This window comes from Aulonocara stuartgranti (genome assembly GCF_965226115.1).
Source record: "Aulonocara stuartgranti genome assembly, chromosome: 1".
Taxonomy (NCBI): Eukaryota; Metazoa; Chordata; class Actinopteri; order Cichliformes; family Cichlidae; genus Aulonocara; species Aulonocara stuartgranti.
In genome coordinates this window covers 26658853-26681272 of record NC_138939.1, presented here as the reverse complement: position 1 = coordinate 26681272, position 22420 = coordinate 26658853, and the positions used below count along the sequence as shown (strand labels likewise).

General features: G+C 36.9%; 1 protein-coding gene across 4 annotated transcripts in view; it reads left to right on the top strand.

The window, feature by feature from the left end:
- The window catches only part of pcdh9 (protocadherin 9), a 193025-nt gene that overhangs the window by 40037 nt on the left and 130568 nt on the right, over positions 1-22420 (top strand). For 3 of the 4 annotated variants that reach the window (XM_082527335.1, XM_082527333.1, XM_082527336.1), the window contains exon 3: positions 15655-15756. The exons of the other annotated variant lie outside the window; for it this stretch is intronic. In XM_082527335.1, the coding sequence (XP_082383461.1) occupies positions 15655-15756 (102 nt within the window). The remainder of the gene's footprint in view (positions 1-15654; positions 15757-22420) is intronic. 4 annotated transcript variants of the gene reach the window in all.

Here is a 22420-nt window from a genome sequence, read left to right as displayed (position 1 = left end):
TATTTATTTATTTACTGATCACGTTTTGACCACCCTAAAAGATACCTTTCAAGTAAATGAAACGTGAATACAAAAGTTAATAGAGTGCTAATACAGCAGAGGAGCTTCTAAACTGTATATAAGAAGGAAAGAGTTGTGATATAAACAGTAATCACACCTGACAACGTTATCTCAAAAATTTTGAATTCAGTTTGAGGCTGCAAGTGGTTTCTGTTTGTGCTGCTGCTGAAGAAATATCCCCATGGAAAATGCTTTCCATTTGCTCTGTTTGATTCTTCAGAATGATAAGACAGGGAAAGGACTTAATCAGAGGCCTGTGGGCAGATTCAACCTCCCAAGAAAGTAAGAAGCCAATATAGTCTGACTAGGTGTGATTTCCATGTTACGTTTTACTATTTGAGGAATGAAGGAGAATCTTAGAACTGTCTAATACCACAAGAAACATGGGCTGTAGCTCAAGTCACAAGGGCCCTCCGCTGATTTTATGCAAGACAATATTCTACTTGACATAAAGACTACTGATGTCCTCCTTAATCTGCTCTGTGACTCTCAAAGAAAAAAAATACAGTATTGTGCCAGTAATACACTGTGCCAGTACTAGCCACATCTTCTTTATATTTTGTTAGGAAACTGGAATATCGGTGCAATGATTTAACGAAACACTCAAACATAAACAGGAATAACAAGCTTTCTTGTAATTTCTTTAAGTTGTCTTCAGATATAGTTTACTGTACATAATGTTCCTGATCTGAGCCAATCATTTCACGTTTAACTTTCAGATATTATTCATCTTTTGTAGCTCTCATGTAGTTTTTTTTTTTAGGTCCGGCATCTCTTCTTTTATCGTTCATTTGTGCAGTTTCCTCAACATTTTTAAGGACACTCTGCACACCATGCAGAGATATGCCAGTTTGTTAGCTAATGATTCTTTGTCAATTTACTTGTTGGTGCAAATATAATTTTTAATGTCTGTCAAACTGTGTTATCTTTGGCATTTTTGACATGTTCATTCAAAGGAATGGAAGACATTATATGATTTTAGAACAGAAAAAGATACAATTTGAAATTAGTTCTTGTCTGTCATGTGCAGACACAACACTGATTCATAACTTGAGTAGAGTGTGTTTTTTACGCTTGATTGATTTGATTTGATTTGATTTGATTTGATTTGATTGAGGTCAGTTTTATGTGGCTTAACAACAAGAAAATTTTCTCTGAAAATAGTCAGGTTCAAGGACTGGACTGAAAGTAAGCAGAAAGGGATCAAATTTCTTAAGGACCTAGCGAGACCCCAGAGAACTATACCTTATTAAATTAAATTACCGGTGGAAGTCTGGCATTATAGTATAGCATAATAGAATAGAATAGAATAATAACTAAACACAAAGTATTGTTCAAGTTTAAGATGTTAAGTGTGGGAAATGCAGGTGTGTACTAGAAAAGGCGGTTCTAACAAAGATGTTATTTGCTTTCTTCTTGAACTGTTAACTCTTCTTGATTAATATTTTAAGATTGAGATATTTTGGCCAACAGAAAGCCGTGCTCTTACCCTTCACAATAGGGTGGTGTATTCTATTTTTGCACGTCACTGTAGTACAAAGTAAGAATGTACTACAAGAAGTAAATTTGTTTTTCTCCTTGCGTGAACATAACAATGGACATTTTTGAATGTTAAGTGGAAATTCATTTTTAATCAGGTATTTCCTTACTGGTCTAGAGTGGGATGCAATAGGGGATAAAAGTGCTTCATGCAGAAAGCAAAACAAGTACAGCACTTTGTTGGTAAGTAACAGGACAAACATTTTTTTCAAGACTCGTATGCATTTCCTTTTGTGCCTGTTAAGCCTTGGGTTTAGCTGTCATACTGTCATTTAAAGTTCAGGAATAATATGATGAAAGTAGGTTAGGTCTCTGAATTCCATTATTTTAAAACAATCTTAAAATAATCACAGAGACACACACATATATGGTGCTGTAGTACAATTAAAATATTGGCAGCCTTTACAGCTTTGTATGCTGCATTTACAACCTTGTGCTCTAGGCTTGGATTTCATGGATAATATGCTGGATCTCACAAAGAAAAGTGCTTTATGGCACTGAACAGAGGGAGAGCAGCTTTTACAATTTATTGTAATAGCAGATGGTGGAACAAGTGAAAGGTTGATGGTAAAATCACATCCAACATTCCATCTAACAGCCCCTTTAAAGTCTAACCGAACTTAATTTCTTCCCAAAGGACTGGAAATCTTGGATCTGTGATTTCTTTCACTTTTATTTCTCTTGTTACCTTTAGGGCATAAGAAATTTTTCTGAAGTGCGAGGCAGAATCAATACTGCAATATCAAGTGAACCTCTGTTAAACATCCAGCTGTATTTTCCCAGACCAGCAATTTGGGGTGTTCATTGTGAGGAGGTGAAAGGAGATCACGTTTCTGAAAGATGCTGTAGACATCAGTTAAATCTGAATTGTGGTTCAACATTAGCGGTTCAAAAATAAATTCAAAGCACAAAAATATCCTTTCACAGTCCTGACTTCATCACAGGTTAAAATGACATTACAGTTCCTGAATCTATTATTCTATCAGGGACTGTGCTCAATCTAAAGCATTGCCGACCTACTAAATGTTCAATTTGTCTCTGTGCAGTTCCAGATTTTCAAAGTCCAGGAGGTTTACATTTGCTGTAAAAATAGTGACACTGACAGGAAGCATTGAATTAGCTGACTTGGGTTTGTCTGCAAGCTACATCAGCCTGGAGATAATCTATCTGGACCATTAGCTTCGCTGACACACTTGACTTCATCTAATTCCCTGACACTAGGGATTGACCAGAGCAGATAACATCTGATGTCTTTGTGTTATTAATTGTGGATTACCTTATGTGGCCCTACTGTTGACTCATTTGAATTCTCTCTAATATTATTTCTTATCGCTTTGTGATTTATCACTGGCTGGGTTTGGCCTGCAGCTTTACGTTGATTCTTTCAGGTTCACTGTTGATTTACATATTCATGAGGAGAAGGTTCATTGCAACCCACAGATGAAGCTGCCAGATGCTCCTTTGATACAAGAAAGTGTTTTAATTATAGCAAATTACATATTTTTGACATTGGTGGATGGTTAACAAGATACTTATCCATAAGATATAAAAAGTAACAAGCTTTTAATTTCAACCTTCAGTAGCTTCAAAGGTTACAAATAGACTTTGCATTATATGCTAGTTCCACCTTATATCATCTTCTGCATATTTATTGTTTATTTTTGGCTATAGCATATCAGTTCTAGTTATATTATTAGAAATACTGTATTCCACATTAATAAGAGAAATGATGGGGCCAGAATTGAATGCATAATACTATGCTGTAAACAGGGCTGTTTTAAATATGTACACATGTTGTAAGGCTGTGGACCTTACAATAAGACGAGTAAAGTTATACAGTATGATTTAAAATTACTTTGCCTATAAAGTTTTACATCAATAGAAAAGATCATTGCAAAAAAACCCCCCCAAAACAACAACAATACAGGGAGTGCAGAATTATTAGGCAAATGAGTATTTTGTCCACATCATCCTCTTCATGCATGTTGTCTTACTCCAAGCTGTATAGGCTTGAAAGCCTACTACCAATTAAGCATATTAGGTGATGTGCATCTCTGTAATGAGAAGGGGTGTGGTCTAATGACATCAACACCCTATATCAGGTGTGCATAATTATTAGGCAACGTCCTTTTCTTTGGCAAAATGGGTCAAAAGAAGGATTTGACAGGCTCAGAAAAGTCAAAAATAGTGAGATATCTTGCAGAGGGATGCAGCAGTCTCAAAATTGCAAAGCTTCTGAAGTGTGATCATCGAACAATCAAGCGTTTCATTCAAAATAGTCAACAGCGCGTGGAAAAACCAAGGCGCCGAATAACTGCCCATGAACTGAGAAAAGTCAAGCGTGAAGCTGCCAAGATGCCACCAGTTTGGCCATATTTCAGAGCTGCAACATCACTGGAGTGCCCAAAAGCACAAGGTGTGCAATACTCAGAGACATGGCCAAGGTAAGAAAGGCTGAAAGACGACCACCACTGAACAAGACACACAAGCTTGAAACGTCAAGACTGGGCCAAGAAATATCTCAAGACTGGTTTTTCTAAGGTTTTATGGACTGATGAAATGAGAGTGAGTCTTGATGGGCCAGATGGATGGGCCCGTGGCTGGATTGGTAAAGGGCAGAGAGCTCCAGTCCGACTCAGACGCCAGCAAGGTGGAGGTGGAGTACTGGTTTGGGCTGGTATCATCAAAGATGAGCTTGTGGGGCCTTTTCGGGTTGAGGATGGAGTCAAGCTCAACTCCCAGTCCTACTGCCAGTTTCTGGAAGACACCTTCTTCAAGCAGTGGTACAGGAAGAAGTCTGCATCCTTCAAGAAAAACATGATTTTCATGCAGGACAATGCTCCATCACACGCGTCCAAGTACTCCACAGCGTGGCTGGCAAGAAAGGGTATAAAAGAAGAAAAACTAATGACATGGCCTCCTTGTTCACCTGATCTGAACCCCATTGAGAACCTGTGGTCCATCATCAAATGTGAGATTTACAAGGAGGGAAAACAGTACACCTCTCTGAACAGTGTCTGGGAGGCTGTGGTTGCTGCTGCACGCAATGTTGATGGTGAACAGATCAAAACACTGACAGAATCCATGGATGGCAGGCTTTTGAGTGTCCTTGCAAAGAAAGGTGGCTATATTGGTCACTGATTTGTTTTTGTTTTGTTTTTGAATGTCAGAAATTTATATTTGTGAATGTGGAGATGTTATATTGGTTTCACTGGTAAAAATAAATAATTGAAATGGGTATATATTTGTTTTTTGTTAAGTTGCCTAATAATTATGCACAGTAATAGTCACCTGCACACACAGATATCCCCCTAAAATAGCTAAAACTAAAAACAAACTAAAAACTACTTCCAAAAACATTCAGCTTTGATATTAATGAGTTTTTTGGGTTCATTGAGAACATGGTTGTTGTTCAATAATAAAATTATTCCTCAAAAATACAACTTGCCTATTAATTCTGCACTCCCCGTAATAGAAATGTTCTGTAACCAAAGCTGGGAGTGGTGGTTTCGCCTAAGTTTGGGACAGCTGCTGATGAAAAAGATGAAAAGTTGTTCTTATTGTTGTATTTTCTACTGTGTTGGAGGTCACACACATAATAGTTACCTATAGGGTAACTGCATCAACAAGTCTGCAAGGTCACAACAAATTGGAGGGCATGTGAGTGCGTGGCGTTGCTTTCATTGTCTGATGATGATATTTATTCCATGCCGACTAAGACCTTCAAATACTTCTAGATAATAGCAAAGTACAACAATATATCACAATATAACGATGTCTTGATGTCACAATATAAGACATAGTGCATATACAAACTTAAAATGACAGGAATGACAGGTTTGTTACACTTTGTCTTGTCACTTGTTAATTTTTCTTTTCACTGGTAAATGTGGAAAGTGAGAAGACCTGTTAGGTTATTGGTAGGAAAGAATCTATTTTTTGAATAAACTTGAACTCACGAATTTACTTTCAAATACTGTAAGACCTATATATCAGGAGCAATTTACAATTAAACACTGATATTCCTGCCTCCAGAAAAGAATCAAGGATCCCATAAATGAGCCAAAAAATGACATTACATGTGAATATTCCTTCTACTTCAGCTGTAGCAATGATAAAATGAAGGTTTATGTTCTAACCCTCTCCAGCACACAGTGCAAGTTTGACAACTGCTAAAAACGTGCTGACAAATACGGGTATATTCTGACACTGTCAGCTGAAACACTCTCTAACATAAACATAAAAATTCTCAAACAGCATTCAGTAAGCTGACAAACACAAATCCATGAATCTTTTCAAGTGGCTGATGAAATTTTAATTGACGATCAGTGTCTGATGGTTAGGTTTTTGTCTGAGCCATGTGGGTATCCGCCTTCCTTTTTGGCATCAAGCTGTGACTACTAGTGTCTGATAAGAAAAACCACAGACTAAAACAACTGCTTCCAATAGCAAACTTTGCGCTGATATCATTACAATTTAATGATATGATTCAATTAATTTTTGAGAAGGCCACTGACAAAGAACTCATGTGCCACATTTTGACTCAGTTAAATGGGAGCAAAGATGACCATAAGAGTTCACCTTTTTTTCATGGGGAAATAAACTATGATAGTGGCAAAACAAAAAAGAAATGCAAAATAATAAATAAACTGTTGGATGGATGGATGAAATCTATTCATCCATCCATTTTATAGCATAAATCAGTCACTGTGGTGTTGGCCACAACTGTCTATTCCAACTAAAAGACTGTAGAAAGCATTTGGAGCAGTTACTCTGGTTACAGACATTGTATAGTCGTCTCACTTTTTAACTACTCTACTGCCCTCCTTTTTCTGTAGCTCACCCAAGATAAAAGACAGAAAGGAGATATATACTCATTACTGTTACTCACCCCAACGCCAAGCATCAGGACACCTCAGTGACTTCACTTTTGATTCAGATTTTTAACTTTAGAGGTTCATGTGCAGGGTGCGACAAAACTGTTTTTTATCCATTATCCTTTTTATAAAAACTACTGAGCAACTCAGAGAGACAACAGAGAGATGCACACAGGGCATCCTACGATTACAGCACTCTGACTTCTGGGATACTGAAGAATGCTATCAATCTGTTATAATTACTTCTGCTATACAACTGCTTACTAAAAACCAAAAGGAGAGTATACAACATGCCAATTTTTAAGACTTTTACCAGTTGCCTGTTATCTTTCTCATTGATTTGAAATAGCTCTTTAATATTTATAATGGTGGTAGTGTGCACCATAGACTATAGATGATAAATGCTTTTAATTTATAGACCACAAAGCCTTCTCGGTTGCTTTTGTTCCTTTTGCTGTTCCTAAAAGCACAGCAGAAACATTGGATGGTGCTCTATACAGCCATTATACTCCAAACCACTGGAGCAGCCTTCCTGACTATTTGAGAGAAACTGAAAAAGGCAGTAATTCCATATTGACAGTTTAATCTGGATTCAATGAAATGTTTTATTGCTTTTAAAATATTTGAAATCACTTCTGCCAAGGAGCTTGTTTTTGTTGATGTTTGTTTGTCTGTTAGTCATTCTGTTAGCATGGATAGAAACTGAAGAGGCAGTTTTTATGAAGCTTGAAAAGAGATGGGCTAGAGCAGCGGTCCCCAACTCCCGGGCCTCGGACCGGTACCAGTCCGTGAGTCGCTTGGTACCGGGTCGCGAGAGTTGAGGCTCAGGTGTGAAATGTATGGTTTTCAGGGTTTTTATTGGTTTTCAGCGTTATTTTGTTATCGTTTTTATCGTTAACTCTGTTTTCCTGGGTCTTTTCACGTGTGTTATGAATAAATCTTCTTTTTTTTCAGTACCGGTAGTTTTATTTTGTTGTATTTATCCGCGACACATTAAAGGCCGGTCCGTGAAAATATTGTCGGGCATAAACCGGTCCATGGCGCAAAAAAGGTTGGGGATCGCTGGGCTAGAGGAAGAACTCACTATGTTTGGTACGGATCTGGTGATATTTAGAAGTGTATTGTTATTTTTTCTTACTCTTTTCTACTTTGCTTCATGTTCTTCATAGCACCACTAGGTCTTGGCGAGTGGTTTGTGAGTATTTGCAAGGAAGTTAGCATCTTCCTTGTAAACTATAGGTAACTGTGGCAACCTGCTGTGACCAAAGCAATTGCAACAAAGTTTTCAGAGCAGCGTAGCTTAAGGGACCAATTTCACTCAGTGACTGACAGTAGCCAACTGCAGCTACTCACCAGTCAGTTGGGGAATACTGAGTTTTCAATACCAGCTGGCAGTTGCCAGGGTGTCCCTGACAGGTCTCTAGACCTGTGTGAGAGGGGCCTAAAACAAAAGAATGGTTTATGTCATGAATGGTAACACCAAAGGTTTTACAGTGTTTTGAGGCAGAGCGTTCTCACTCCCGAGGCGTAACATGTCGACGTTTTGTCACGTCCCGCGGCGTTCCTGAGGAACGCGAAAGGAGACCTTCGGCGTTCTTATGGTACGCGGCGGGTTATGGCTGGGAGTGTACCTGGTGTTATTATTTTTTAATAAATGAGTAGGATGTTTAATCAGAGCCACTGACTTTTGTGGAAGCCTGCACTCAATGACTGCTCTTCAGGCTTCAAATCAAACCAATTTGAACAATTACAGTTGCAATTCTTTTATGAAGTATTCTAACATTTGTAATTTGAGTATAGTAAAAGTATTTGCAACTTTTTTTTTTTTAAAGTTTTAGCCCTTAATAGCAGTAGTACAGTAATATTGCAGTTAAGACATTTGAAGAAAGTGCTGCTTCCTTTTGATAACTGGCAATGCCATCCTTGGAGCTATGCACATTTGCTAGTGTTGCTGTTCAAGAGTTGACACATAAAAAGAGAAGTTGGCATTCAACTTAAACGTATACCGTGTCCTACCTGTAGGCTGTACAACATTCAATCTTGTAAACTGGTATTTTTCAAGAATGTAAGAATCCCCATCAGGAAGAGAGCAATTTAATACACTCAGTGCATGGAGCTTAGAGAATAATGTCCCTCATTCTATAGCTTGAACTGTATGTGGGCAATACCCTTTTTCTTTGTAAGCCATACACATAAATTGGATATAGCAGGATTTAGACTACTTCAAATTCTTACAACTATTCCACCCTTCATTGTCCAGGGTTCGATTTAATAGGGTGGAGTAGAGCAGATCTGAAAGTTGCTGTATTCGACTTACGTGGATGAAAACATTGCTTGGCCTCAAGGGTGAATGCTCAGTTGACTTAAACACTGCACTTTTACTGCAACAGCGTCTTCAATTCACTGAATTCTTTTGAAGTAGAGCTGCAGTTCCAGATTGAACAAAGAACTTTTGACTAGATGGAGAACCAAAGACAGAGGCATACAGGAGACAGGCAGAAAATGTCTCTGTTGTGTAAGAATGGCTGTGGGGTTGTACACAAACTGTCTCTCACTGTTCTGACAGTGCAGCAGAAGTTTATATTTTTGTCAGTTTCTGCCTCGGTGGATTCCAGAGGAAATTATTCTTGTTTATGGGTAACTTAATTTTTAATTATAATGTTTGGTTATAAAGAGGTTACCATAATTAAGGTTACCATGATTAAAAACGAAACAAATAAGAAGCGATTGTTAAAAAAAGGAGTGACCAGTTGAAAAACCAACCTGATCTCAGAGAAATGAGCTGCACTGAAACAACTTTCCTCTCTTTCTGTATATGCCCCCTTAGGGAGGAAAGATGAAGTCCAACACTTGAGAGATAAAATATGTTCTTACAGCATATATGAAGAGAGGCGAAAAAGAAAACTTTGTTTGTTGCTTGAATGTCAAACATTAGTGTGTTAGATAGTCAAAGAAACTGCTTTTTAAACAGCTGAAATGTTTGTTCAGCCAGGTTACAATTATCAGTATTGCAACTTGTTTCATCAGAAAAGCTGACCTCTCTGGCATCTCGATCTTATTTCAGCATCTTAGAACAGAGGTAATTCCAACTGTGCAGTAATGGGAGAGAATTGTTTTGTTAATGCATTCACTGTGTTCTCTGAACGACCTGCAGCAATCTGCCTTCTAGTTCCTGCACTCCAAATTCATAAAATCTGCTTATTAGAATTCTGCCACAAGTCCAGCTGAATTCCTTGAAGCCATTAGTGGTTGCTGAAAATGGTTTGGGCTGGCCTCAGCATCAATTGTAATGACAAGGACAGGGTGCCAAGGAGAATCAATGCTTCTCTGTGGCTCAAGAATTAAACTGTAACAGCAAGACTGCTCCCGCTGAATGCCGGACTCCCGTCTTTTTCAACCACTTAATTGATCAAGGTTTTATTTATCTTGTCACAAGATGTTAACCTAATTTGTTTTCCCATTTGCTCACAAAGCACCTTCATTGAACAGCCATGTTAACAATCCAGATGTATTTCTTTCTCAGCTTTGAACACAGTTACGAGATTGTGCTTTTACATATAGATGTTACACTTTTAAACTTTTATAAGTAATTATCATATCAAACATCATTTTAGTGTTATTATTTCCCACTATACATACGCATAGGGAGATTTTCTTTGTAGACTATTATTCTGTTTGTGTGTGAATAGCTAAAATGATTCCCTCTCCCTTTCTTCTTTATGAACAAAGCAGTGGTGCATCATGCACTCGTTTTCTTTTTTACTCTCCAACTATGCAAAAATGTAATTGGGTGATATCTTTTACTGCAATGCCTCCTGCATGCATTTCCATTACATTTCTGTCATAAAATACCCTCCTCACTGTTGTCAACTTAAATGGAATGTCAATACTTTGTGTGTGCAATAGGGAGCGTGGAAATGAGCTTAACACTGGGACCCATAAACATAAAGTTTAATGCCACCACCCATGAAAGGGCCAATCACAACATAGCTTTGCAAATCAAAGAATAATAATCACATAATTTCTTGCCTAGCCTTCTCAATAGCTTAATATAAATAACTTAGTAGCACCCTATGGTGTGCTTTCATTTCCTATCATCACCAATTTCCTTCTATCTTGGCCCCAAACGCTTTGCCTCTTTACCCTCCAAAGCCTGTTGTATATTCGTTTTCCAAGCTCTTTTTTCATTTATTATATGGACAAAAAAGACCAAAGTATAGAATAAAATCAGATTATCTTGTACAAAGAAGAGACTAAATTGTTGAATAACAGAGAGCACTTCTCAGCTGATGTCAGTCCAATGTCCAGAGGGGAATTCCCCACACAGGGACACTTTATAGGCTCATTTGCATTACTAGAGCTCCAACTGTAAGTCAGCAGGCTGCTAAGAAGGAGACTTCCATGCCAGCACAGGGTGATTATAGCTATAATATATTAACCAATAGCGAACAATTTTAAAGACAAGTCAGATGATAATGTGATTGATAAGCCTTTCCCGTAAGTCAACCGACTGTAGACCAATCTACACATTTTTTCTTCCACTGCCAGCTTTGTAGGTGTCCCCCTATCCATCTCATGAAAGAGATTTTTTAATTAAAATTTCACATCAAATCTTCCTAAAAACAAATTGTTTTGATATTTTGATATGATTAGTTAATAAATAAACAAGTAAATTGCTAATTTAATAAAAAATGATTGAAGAAATGCTTGAATAAGTCATACATATGCAAACTGTAATGCATTATGTGTCATACCATCTTCATAAGTCTTGCAAGATAAACACACAAGATAAACATCATGTAGTTCTCTTAGTGGTAGACACACACATGCACAGAACTTGTTGAGAAATTAATGTTTTCTCGTAATGTCAAGGAAGAGTGCATACAGTGGAATCTCCAAGGTAATTAAACAGAATTAAAGGTCTGCTGTGACTGGAAAAGCTTGGCAGGAATAGACTAATGGTAAAGTTAATTAAGGTGTGTTTTATCCCCCTAATGAAACTCATCTTCTCAGCTCACGGTATAGAGGAAAGTTCAAAAGAATAGCTTTACAAGTCCAGAGAGACTTTTAGCAGTATGTTGTTATTTTTACCTGTACATGTCGGTCATTAAAGAGCATTTTCACTGGGTTTACCAATGTAAAAACACTACCTTGTAATTGATTAACCCCCACCAGTTCGTCTGTGTGTTTTCAATTAGCTGTTCCAGAAAAAACACTAGACCTTTTTATCTTACATCTTGAAATTTTTAACTTAAGAGCTTCTATAAAATCTTGGTTTTATTTTGCAGATACCTTAAAAATATATAGATCTAGGTTTTGCTCCAAAAGAGCAAAACCTAGATCTCAAAGTGTATGTGCACTGCTTCCAAACTAATATGTTACCAGTATCAGAGTGCCAAAAACCAAAGTTCCTTGAGACTAACGCCATAAGCATGTCAATCCCCATAGATTCCCTTGATAAGAGACGAGACATGTTTAGATACTGGTACATGAAAAATTATTTCAGTATTCATATCAAGATTCAGTCTTCATAACAACTGTATGAGAGGTGAATATTTTAAATAGTAACCCATTTAAGTTTTATTAAGGCTACTAAGGGATGCTAACAACTTGATATTTAAGGCCACAAGTACTTGGACCCGCAGGCTATCTGCTGTGCATCACGTGAAAAGAGTCTCTGAACTGGACCCCTAAACCATGTTTGTGATATTGGTTGGTTTTCAAGATTCTTTTTATTGCAGCATCAAACAAACAGTGTGGCCAACTCAGTGGTGTTGTTCTGAAATTCCATGTCATTAATCAGCAGGTACCTTTGTTTGTATGACACACCCATAAACGAACATGCTGGTGCTTGTAATTCACCTTTTTTATTAAAATACGTTCCCTCCCAGTTCCCAAAGACAGGAAAAAAAGATGTGGAAGACCAAATTTTTGAGTCTTGATGTAGTGTGAAAGTACTCCTTCTATCCATCAAGGATCAGAAGTGATACTTTGTTGTAGCACCACCACTAAACTGTAGCATTAGCAGTATAAAGAATAAAATATAAATGCAAGAGTAGAGTCGTTACTAATAGATCTGATCTTTTACTATTTTCTGTTCAGGTATTGGGAAGTCTATTGAAACCTAATGTTACTGCCAGCACTTAATCAATCTAAATAACCTGCTTTATTCATGCACCTTATTTTTGTTGTCAGTGTTGACAGAATCACATACTGCAACCAAGAGTTTACCACAATCACTCTGACTATATCGAGTGAAAAATGATCAATTACAGTGTTGCCAACTCTCACTTCCCCTCTCTCTGTCACTTATCACGCTGGTGATAAATGGCTAGGTACTAATAAATAATCTCACATTCTGGGCGGTTTATGGAGAAGGACAGCCATTAATTAGAGTGACAGACAAGCGGAATATATTACGAAGATGCATAATGAAATCGGGGTTCTAAGTATTGCTTTACCCTATTCACCCATTTCCATTTCTTTCTCAAATAATTGGAAGAATTTGCTGGGGAACATTTGTGAGGAAAAGTTTGTTTTTATTGGTCTAGTAAAAGCAACACCAACACAAGTCTGCACAGTTCCAGTTTATTTAAACTTTTAAGAGATTTATACTGTTAAAAGTTTTAAAGGAACTAAAATTACCGTTAGCCACTCACAAATACTAGTTAACTGCTTACTCAAGGATACAGTGTTTCTGGTAAAATACTTCACTAAGGAGTAAATCTGTTGTGTAAATTGATAGCACATTTTGAAAATTTCATAAAGATGACACATCTAAGCAATGTGGACTAGGTTGCTGTCCCAGCTGGTAAACTATAAATGGAGTTGGTATATAGACTACGGCCCCAAAGTAACAATAAAATGACAGATTAGAAATCTGTATAACTATTTTAAATATATATTTAAAACATATTAAATATAATTTAATGAATATTTGTAATTATTTAACTTCTTGTGAAACTCCCCAAATTTTTTGGACTTAAAGAGGCCATTTGTTTCACAAATGGTTCACCAAGATGGTCTGCCATCTTTACTTACTATTAAAATAATTGTTGATGAATTTTTTTGTTATTACGGGCTATAGAGCAAGATATAGGTACGGTTTTTTGGTTGATACTCCCTAATTTCTCCCTAATATTAAAGGTGATTTGATGTGTTTTTGTAGTATGGTGATTATATATAGGGGTTCACTAAAACAATTTGAGGTTGCACACATTCTTCCTGTACAGAAAATTAGATATTGCTAACATAGTCAAAGAGCATGTTTCTCTTTTTTATGCTATAATAGTTTTAAATTGGGGGGGGGGGGGGGGGGGGCAAACAAGCAATTAGTTCTTACAAGTATTTAAAGACATAAAATTTGGGGGCAGCTGGGGGGAGGGCAAGGCTCTACAGCACAGGGGCAGTTACCACCCTTGACCCCCTATACATATTACTATATAAGAGTATTTATCTATGAAAAGAAAAAAATGTAAAAATAAAAGTGAAGTAAAATTAAGATAAAATTAACACAATAAGCAGTCATGATAAAAGCATGTAATATATGGATATAACCCTTAAAAGAAGATAACGTGGTTTCTACCCAACTATGTATACAGTCCATTACATTCTGTAAGTAGCTGTATGACTATAAAAAAAACCCTCGTTCGTTAATATTCAGAATATGTTTCCAGTTTATGTGTGTGCGGCTGCAGTTTACTTGTTTATGACATTTGATTATGATTATTTGTGTGAGTCAAGGCAGTTTTATGCCAAGAACAGCATGCAGCCTGATGGGCTCACTGGCATGTTTCCATTCAGCACAGATGAGCATAGCTCCTAAAAAGTCTCCACCTGTGTTGCATAGCTAAATAAAGCTGTGAGAAGTTAATACATTGGTAGACAAGCTATAAACAGATACCTCTGAATAAGTGCATGTGAGTTAACAGAGACAGACAACTGTCTTAAGTCAGCAAGCTCAGCTAACAATGTGGCCTTTGCTGATAAGAAGCACAAGTTGGATGCTGTGGTTCTGCTACCCAGATAACCCATTTCCTCCTTTCTCTCTGCTTCTGCTCTGTGTTGTTGGTCATCTGGAAGTCAGTTAAAGACAGTGATTTATGCCTGGAACTTCATGCGGCATAGCCTCATTACACACAGCCATTTTGAGAATCAGCAGATAATTACAGTATACATCATAGAGCTCATGGGGCCCAGCAGATTCAGACCATTCCACTAGCCTGTCACTTAGGGGAGAAGGCCCAAGGAAAAACAGGATTCTAACCTCATTTGCTCTTCATTTTATAGAAACTTCTGTTTAAATATGTTATGTATATAAAATTTACTTTTTTTTTTCTTTAATTGCTCTACTATAGATACTCAGTAACATTTCTGTACCTCCATGATGGTGACTGTTTTTTTGTGTTGTCCATTTGACTGTCCCATTCTTCACTCAAAATCAACTGATTCACTTTTAGATGCTGAAGCTTACTCTCACACTTCCAAATTCTAGTTTTTGCAACTCTGTGTTTTACTAATGCTATAGCTATGACAGCATTCAACACAAATATCAAAGGTAAACTTCACCGTGAAAGTATAATGTTTTGAAACTAGACTTTTCTGACAGTTCTTCAGAATCATAACCCAGGTTGCTCCAGAAGATAATTTAGTCAAGTGATCTGAACTGAAGTGAACTTAAATGAACTGAATTAATGACATTCAGATTTGGTGCTCACCTCGAAATTGATGGCAGGTTGAAGCGCACATATTCTAGAATTTGTAACTTCATTGCAAAAGCATACAGATCATATCTGCTGTTGTTACTACAGCTGTGCTTTTAATCAGGAATAGATTTTTTTGGCCAAACACTTAGAAACAACAGTTAAGAACAACATCCTGATTTCCATGTTTATTACATGTATGACTCTTGACAGACATGCATGTAACCTGAACACGACTGGCTGGTGGAGACAGAAAACAGTGAGGCTTAGTTTGTTCAGTCAAATAAAGGTGGTAAAGAGTTAATTTGAACAGTAAATTCAGTTTAAACAGTGATTAGTAAAAACATATTGTGTTTTTTACTCTGTTTAGTTACCTTATATTGGGTTTCGTGGACTCAACTACTTGTATAAATAACAACCAATCTAAAATGACACAGTGAGCCGTTCTAACCTTTTTTTTTCAATCTTCCATGAAGGGAACATTAACTCGTGCCCGAACTGAACTGAACCCTGAATATCTGGACCTTCGTCCTCGAGCTGAGCTGAACCCTGAATATTGGACCCCTTGCACCCCTTTAGTGAGTACTGATGGTCCCACTTCTACTAATCGCTCACTGTAGATTCACTTCATATAGTTTGTTATTTTTTAACAACTCTAATCATTTTGTGTTCCATTTTCACATCAGGTATCCATGAAGTAGCATATGAAAGCCTGTTATGGTGATGATTTTCTCATTCATGTTTCCATCCTTGTTCAGCCATGTTTCTCTGTGAGACACTGCAGTGAAATAGATTGCAGTTTCTTCATATTTCCTCCTTCTTCTCTATATAATGTTTAAATATGTTTTGCCTCCGAGTAACAGTGACATATTGTACTTACAACATCATTAAATATGGGGCCTAATGTGATGCTAATATTCATGCCATTTTTACTTGAGTAATAAGTATTTGTCTCATTACCTCCATGCTTGGAAAACACAGTGCTTGATAGTCATCTGGGGGTTGGAGGAGGTTGGCTTGTGTTGCTTTGCTTGCACAGTTGTGAATCTTAATGATGTCAGTTTTCTTACTGTTATCAACCACACTATATCAACATGGAACAGGGGGTTTTGTAAACTTGGACTCCAACCATATTCTGCCTCCATTGCAATCTGCAGTGCTAAGTTTATTTATTTTTGTCCTGTTTTAACGCAGGAATAATTTGCTGCCTGTAAATTACTTACTCATCAGTGTATATTACACACAGCAGTAGTTAGAGGTTAATTTTCTGACCATTTATACAGCATATACCACCTTTGTGTAAAACTACTGTGAATGATTTGATGTTTTTCTTGAAGTTACTTAACGGGAGCCATCGATTAATTGTCTCATGTGCTGTAAGGGCAATGTGGACTAATATGTTTTGCCTTTTAAATTCGAAAGTAGATATATTACATTTAATTTCTTTAATTATTTATTTAACAGCAATATTGTTCACAATAGTTGTACTCCTTTTCTCAGCATTAAATATTTATTGCAAGTTGCTCACCCTTGGGGCTCACCATCAGCAAATGGGAAAAGATAACAAGGTGTTGGTATAAACACAATGAGGTCTCTCTTACCTAAACTCCCCTGGGTGGGAATCAAGTCCTGTGGTACACCATCGTGTTGCACTGATTGTACTTCTAGTAGCCAGAGTCAGCACAGACAACAGTTGGAATATTTTATTATCATGGAGCTTGAACCCTCGGGTCATTGTAAAAGCCAGTTTTAAAAATCATTCCTACATGGACAGTTGATGTAGTGTGAGAGAAAGAGCACACTGTACACACCATAGGAGCTGAAATTAAATTAAACAAATGTCTTTGAGCATAAGAATTCCTTTCACTTCTCATCCCTTCATTTATAACTGCGCTATGTTTAACTTACAGCATTACTGGCCTCAGAGAGAAAGTAGGTGATCAAAATTCCTGAATAAAGTTCCATTCATCATCATAATGTGTATTAATGAACTACGAATGCTGCATATATGTAAATATCTCAGTCAGTATTTTGGAGCAAGCAAAACTCAAAAATTTGAACCAATACATTAAACCTACTAGATAAATAGAAAATCTTTTTTTCAGTTTGAAAAAAGATTCTAATGATTACGGATCCAGCAGTAACACGGCTTCCTTTCAAACAAAAGGATTCGTCATTGTGGATCTCTTGTTAGACAATAATTCATGTTGCATTCCAATAACAAGTGGTACTTTTCTTTTTCGTTAGAGACAGGTTTCTTTTATCATCCTGAGACATATTCCCCAAACATATAAATGGCTGAGGGACCAATAATATGATAAATGGGGCAGTCCATGTTCTGTGTCTCGCTAAAGTTTATAAACTCAATATTTGGACTTTAGCCTGATTTAATGAACAGTATTTCTCAGACATCTCTCCCAAGCTGTATTCAGTCGGAGATCTATCTTTCTTTGTTGTAGCACTATGCTGTTTGCTTATTGGGCCTCACCGGACTAAAAAAAAATCTCAAAGACTACTTGCATGCGCATATACACAAATGCATGTGCAAACACACACTATCACCACTGAGGAGGCCCCTTTCTTCCAGCCCAAGAGGGAATGATGACTCTCATTATCGCCTCAAAGCAAGAAGGCCACAGTGCCCCTACTCAGCAGCCCTATTAAGTTACCAGACAGCTTTATTGTATTGGTGTTCGATAATTTCCTTTCCTCTGTCATTCGGAGTGCATAGGGGAGTTGTTGCATGGGGAGAAAGGGGTTGGGAATGTGGCAAGAACTAACGTGAAATGGCACAGCTGGCTGAAAATATTCCCTTCTCTGGTTGGTAAGTGCTTGGGCTGATTGTTTATTGTTTAAAAGTCCTTGGCCACACATGTGCATTCATTAATGGTTTAATTGTATTCAGAAATCATGTCTATAGAAATGGAGTATTGCAGTTATCATGTAAACTAGTCACAACACACATACATCCTCCAGAGTCATTTTAACAGCTGAATGAATCCATTAGCTAATTGGAAAAGTATCCTCGTAGACTGCTTTTGTCACAATGATTTATTGGGAATTTTGTCACTCCGTGGTCCTTGAAATCATAAAGATCAATGCATTTACTGCCATGTGATTATATCCATTGTAAAGTATTGGGGTAGGGGGAATCTAAAACAACCAGGATGCAGGCCACATGTCCCTGTAAGGATAAAACTATTAGATAAAGGATAAAATTACCAGAATACATTTAAAAATCAGTTATTTTTCCATTGTAAATTGCAAGACAGATGCCCTATGTAGTAAGTAACTGATGTTTCATGGGACTTTGTTTTTTGTTTATGACATCAGATTACTCTTATCTTGTTTCTGATAAGATTGTCTTTAATTACTGTAGTGGCATACTGGAAATTAAGTTTAACATCTTTAATTAAGTCTCTGAAAGTACAGGACTGAACAGTAGGTGTAAGAATTTGATGAAACTAGTCTGAGGTAACTTGAGACAAACCACCTACATATTACAGCTGAGAGAGGAAGCCTGTGCCATGGAGCTCCCGGCACACAGTTTTTGTACTGATGTTAATTCCAAAGGAGGTTTGGGTCTCCGCAGTTGCTGAATCATCAAAGTGTCAGCAAAAGTGTACCTTTGTAACCCCTCTTTATAACTGCTGTAGTCCCTGAACAGTTCAACTTTGCAAAAACACCACATAGAGTTGAGCATGGTGGTGTGATTTGTTTACAAATCTTTGTAAAGATGCTGCAAAGCTAGATGCTTTATTTTATACATCTGTCTGGAAGAGACTGTGTGGCCACTTATAGTACACCTGGATTAGAGGATGAAACATAATCTAACAATGGAGAGAATGTATCGTTAAAACTATGGTGCAGGATGTTCGGAATGCAAGTCCAGCTGCTAAGCTTAGATTAGTGATGTATTACGTACAATTTGATTTAATCAATCTGAAAGTGTCTTGACTGAAAATATTGATAAGACTAGAAAGGAAAGTAGACCTTCAGACTAATTTTTGTACTCATAAATTTAGGCAGCTTACTCTTACTCCATATAGCAGATAAAACAGCATGTGTGTGTTTTAACATGCTTGAAGTAATCATTGATTTTTGGAAAATTGTGACAAATCAGCGACTTTCAGGATTCATACAAGATTCCAGTTATGCATGCTTCCTCTTCTAAAGCGACATTAGGCATACTGTCAGGGACAATCTCTGTAGGTGTTTCTTTGGAAGCTGAAATGAACCAATGTCAGATAGAGTTATAACGTATACCTGTGTATAGGGCAACAGTTTTATTCTGTGAAATGTGCTTTATTGTCTGAAATGTACTTATTGATCAAGCTGGAAAATCACATTAGGAAAATGCTATAGATTCATACATCTATTAATGATTACAGTATTTAGACCATGATGAACTGCTTTAAGCAGAGATGAGGAAGAGTGTTTGGCCAGCTATACAATTGCAAAGAGCATTGTAAAACACAACTACACAGCAGTAAATAATGAATTAATCTTTCTGATGATGATTAACTCCTTTAGTCAGTTTTTAGATTGTGAGATCTCATGTTTTTTGTTGTTTTGTCTTTGGCAAGTATTCTGTCCAAAGTCAAACAATATCACTGAAAAATTAGTCAGTTTTGAATTAAAATGTGTGGCCTAATACACGGGTTTGGCACCTGTTTAATAACATAAGAACTCTTTATCTTATTAAACAGCTTCTCATGACATGTAACTATTTGCTCCTAGTTTTTGTAGTGTGGTACCCTTTTTATGGGCACTTTATGGACAGATTTTTAAAATACATTTGGGCTTTTCAAATTTTTATTTGGGTCCTATTTACATGTATTTTCTTTTTTCTAGGTAGTTTTCATCTTTCACAGTAACTCCTGCTACTTAGAGATATTAATGAATTAATCAAGGTTTTTTTAAAGTCTAATATAAAAAGAACTCCAAAAGAAACTTACTTAACTACTCAATAGTCCTCTTTAAGCTCTTACTATAATCTATGCTTTGCATCCCAATAACAAAATACCACAAAAAAAACTGTTCTATATTTTTACAAACCATGTTGACAGAAAAATAAATAAATAAATATAAACTTTAATGTGAGATTCAACAGTAATCCTGAGAGAGGTGCAGTTGTCACTGTGAGTGTTTGCCTGAGACTATGTCTCAATCAGGTATAGCAGAGAAATGCTCCACAGACTGTAAAGTGGAAAGATGTGATGAAGACCAGATAGTGGAGGATATGCCTGGGGTAATTTTACTTTATATGAAACCAGCTCTGTGCTATCCTAAAATTTCAAATGATATTGCCTATATACAGTACATTATTATGCTTTAGTCAGCCTTTCCACTTCTTGAGCACTGATGTAAATTCATGATGGAAAAAACTCCCAAGGTAGATAAAATCATTGAAATTATGCTGCAAATTTCTGCCTTAGGAAGAATGAATTTGTTTACATTTAGGAATTACCAAAAAATACAAGTTGTTTAGATGTATTCCACTCTTTATGAGACAAAAAACATATATGGTTTATCCCTTTTTTTGTCCGATCCGATATCATTTTTATCTTTTCTAATATTAATGTTGAAGTTGTGCAACACATACTGAGCAATCAATGAAATTTTAACTACTTGTTTAAAATCACAAGGCAGTAGGAAAGTCTGGCATAATGGAAATAGCCTTGATTAAACTGCAGTGGCTTAGTATGACACGCTACTTACTCTTCTTACCATTTGACTTTATGTGAAGGTCAGTTTGGCCATTAGCTAGATCAGCCTAACACTGTCTGCCCCACCTCTCCACTCCAATTCTTCTCATCTACTCTCTCCTCTCTTCTCCTCCCCTCTCCACAGTCTGAAGAGAGATGTGATGGGGCTAAATTTATCTTCACAGAAACCAAAGCTAAGATGTTAAAAGAGAACTCCTGCCAGCTTGGTAACTGACTGCTGATCGTGATCAGCTTCACCTTTGCGAGGCGCCTGTCAAAATAACATGCACCCTTTTCTCTTTTACCCTTCTCTCCATCCTTCTTTCTTTTTTATCCTCTTTCTCAACTCAATCCTCCAATCCCCTGTTTTATTAACAACAGAGCTGGTGGCTAGTGATAACTGGTCACTCCTCAAGGCGCTGAAAGGCAAGGACACTCTATTATCCTAGCTAGATGGATGGGTTGAAATATTGCCTGCAAGTGGTAGAGCCTGCCAAATCATCCAGTCTTAAAACCCCTTTGTCTCTGACAAGGAGGAACATTAGCGAGAGAGCCAGGTTCATGGATAAAGATACACTTCTCTGTATTCGACATGGAGAGAATAAAACCGATGAGTGTGTTGAAAGGTCAAGAAATTCAAAATATGCATAATGGCTCTGTTTTCTCCCTGTTTCTGCAAAACGTCAAGTGCAGGTTTTCATAGTTTGTCTTGAGGTAAAGAATAGTCGCTTAGATTCCTTAGTTTTTGTACTTATTTCAATATGAATCATGAACCAATTACCAACCACTTAACAAAAAACAGGACCAATAATGGGGACTCGAGAAGATGCAAAAATGTCTAGGTCAAATTTTGTGTTGCAGGTGGACAGAGGTAGCAGTGGCCCCAGATGCCATAGATATTTATGTATGCCATGCATATACAGTATGTACTGTACTGTACTGTACTGTACACATGGCATATAGACATACCAGTGGACGCCATGCTACATAACTATAGCCTCAGACATAACACAGACACATAAACATAGAAGATGCAGAATAACCACATTCATACTTTTTGCCATTAAAAGCCACACAATTTTCTTGCTTTGTTTCAGACTGCAGTTAGTTGGTAAAAATGTTTTAACTTGATATTTGGGGTGAGCATCACAAAATTATTGTTCGTGAAAGTCAGTAATTGTGAATGTTGTACACTTACAAAAACAGCAGCACAGCAGCAGCACCTTATACAAAGTAGTGCCACAGTCTTGTATTTGTGTGCTTCTTAGGGTTACATACGGTTTTCTGTTATTTTTTCATGTAGTATTTTTGTATGCAATATAATTTTGCCCCTATTTTTATTACAGTAAGTAATTGAATCAAGAACATTGTGCTACACGTCAGTCAGCAGTCAAACAATCATGCACAAGAACAATATATGAAAATATTATTTATAATGAAAATATAGTAAGAAAATTTGATCTGAACATTCACTGGTACTGAAAATCCACTTTAAAAAGACCATCTAACATCTTTCAAAGAAATGTAGAGCTGT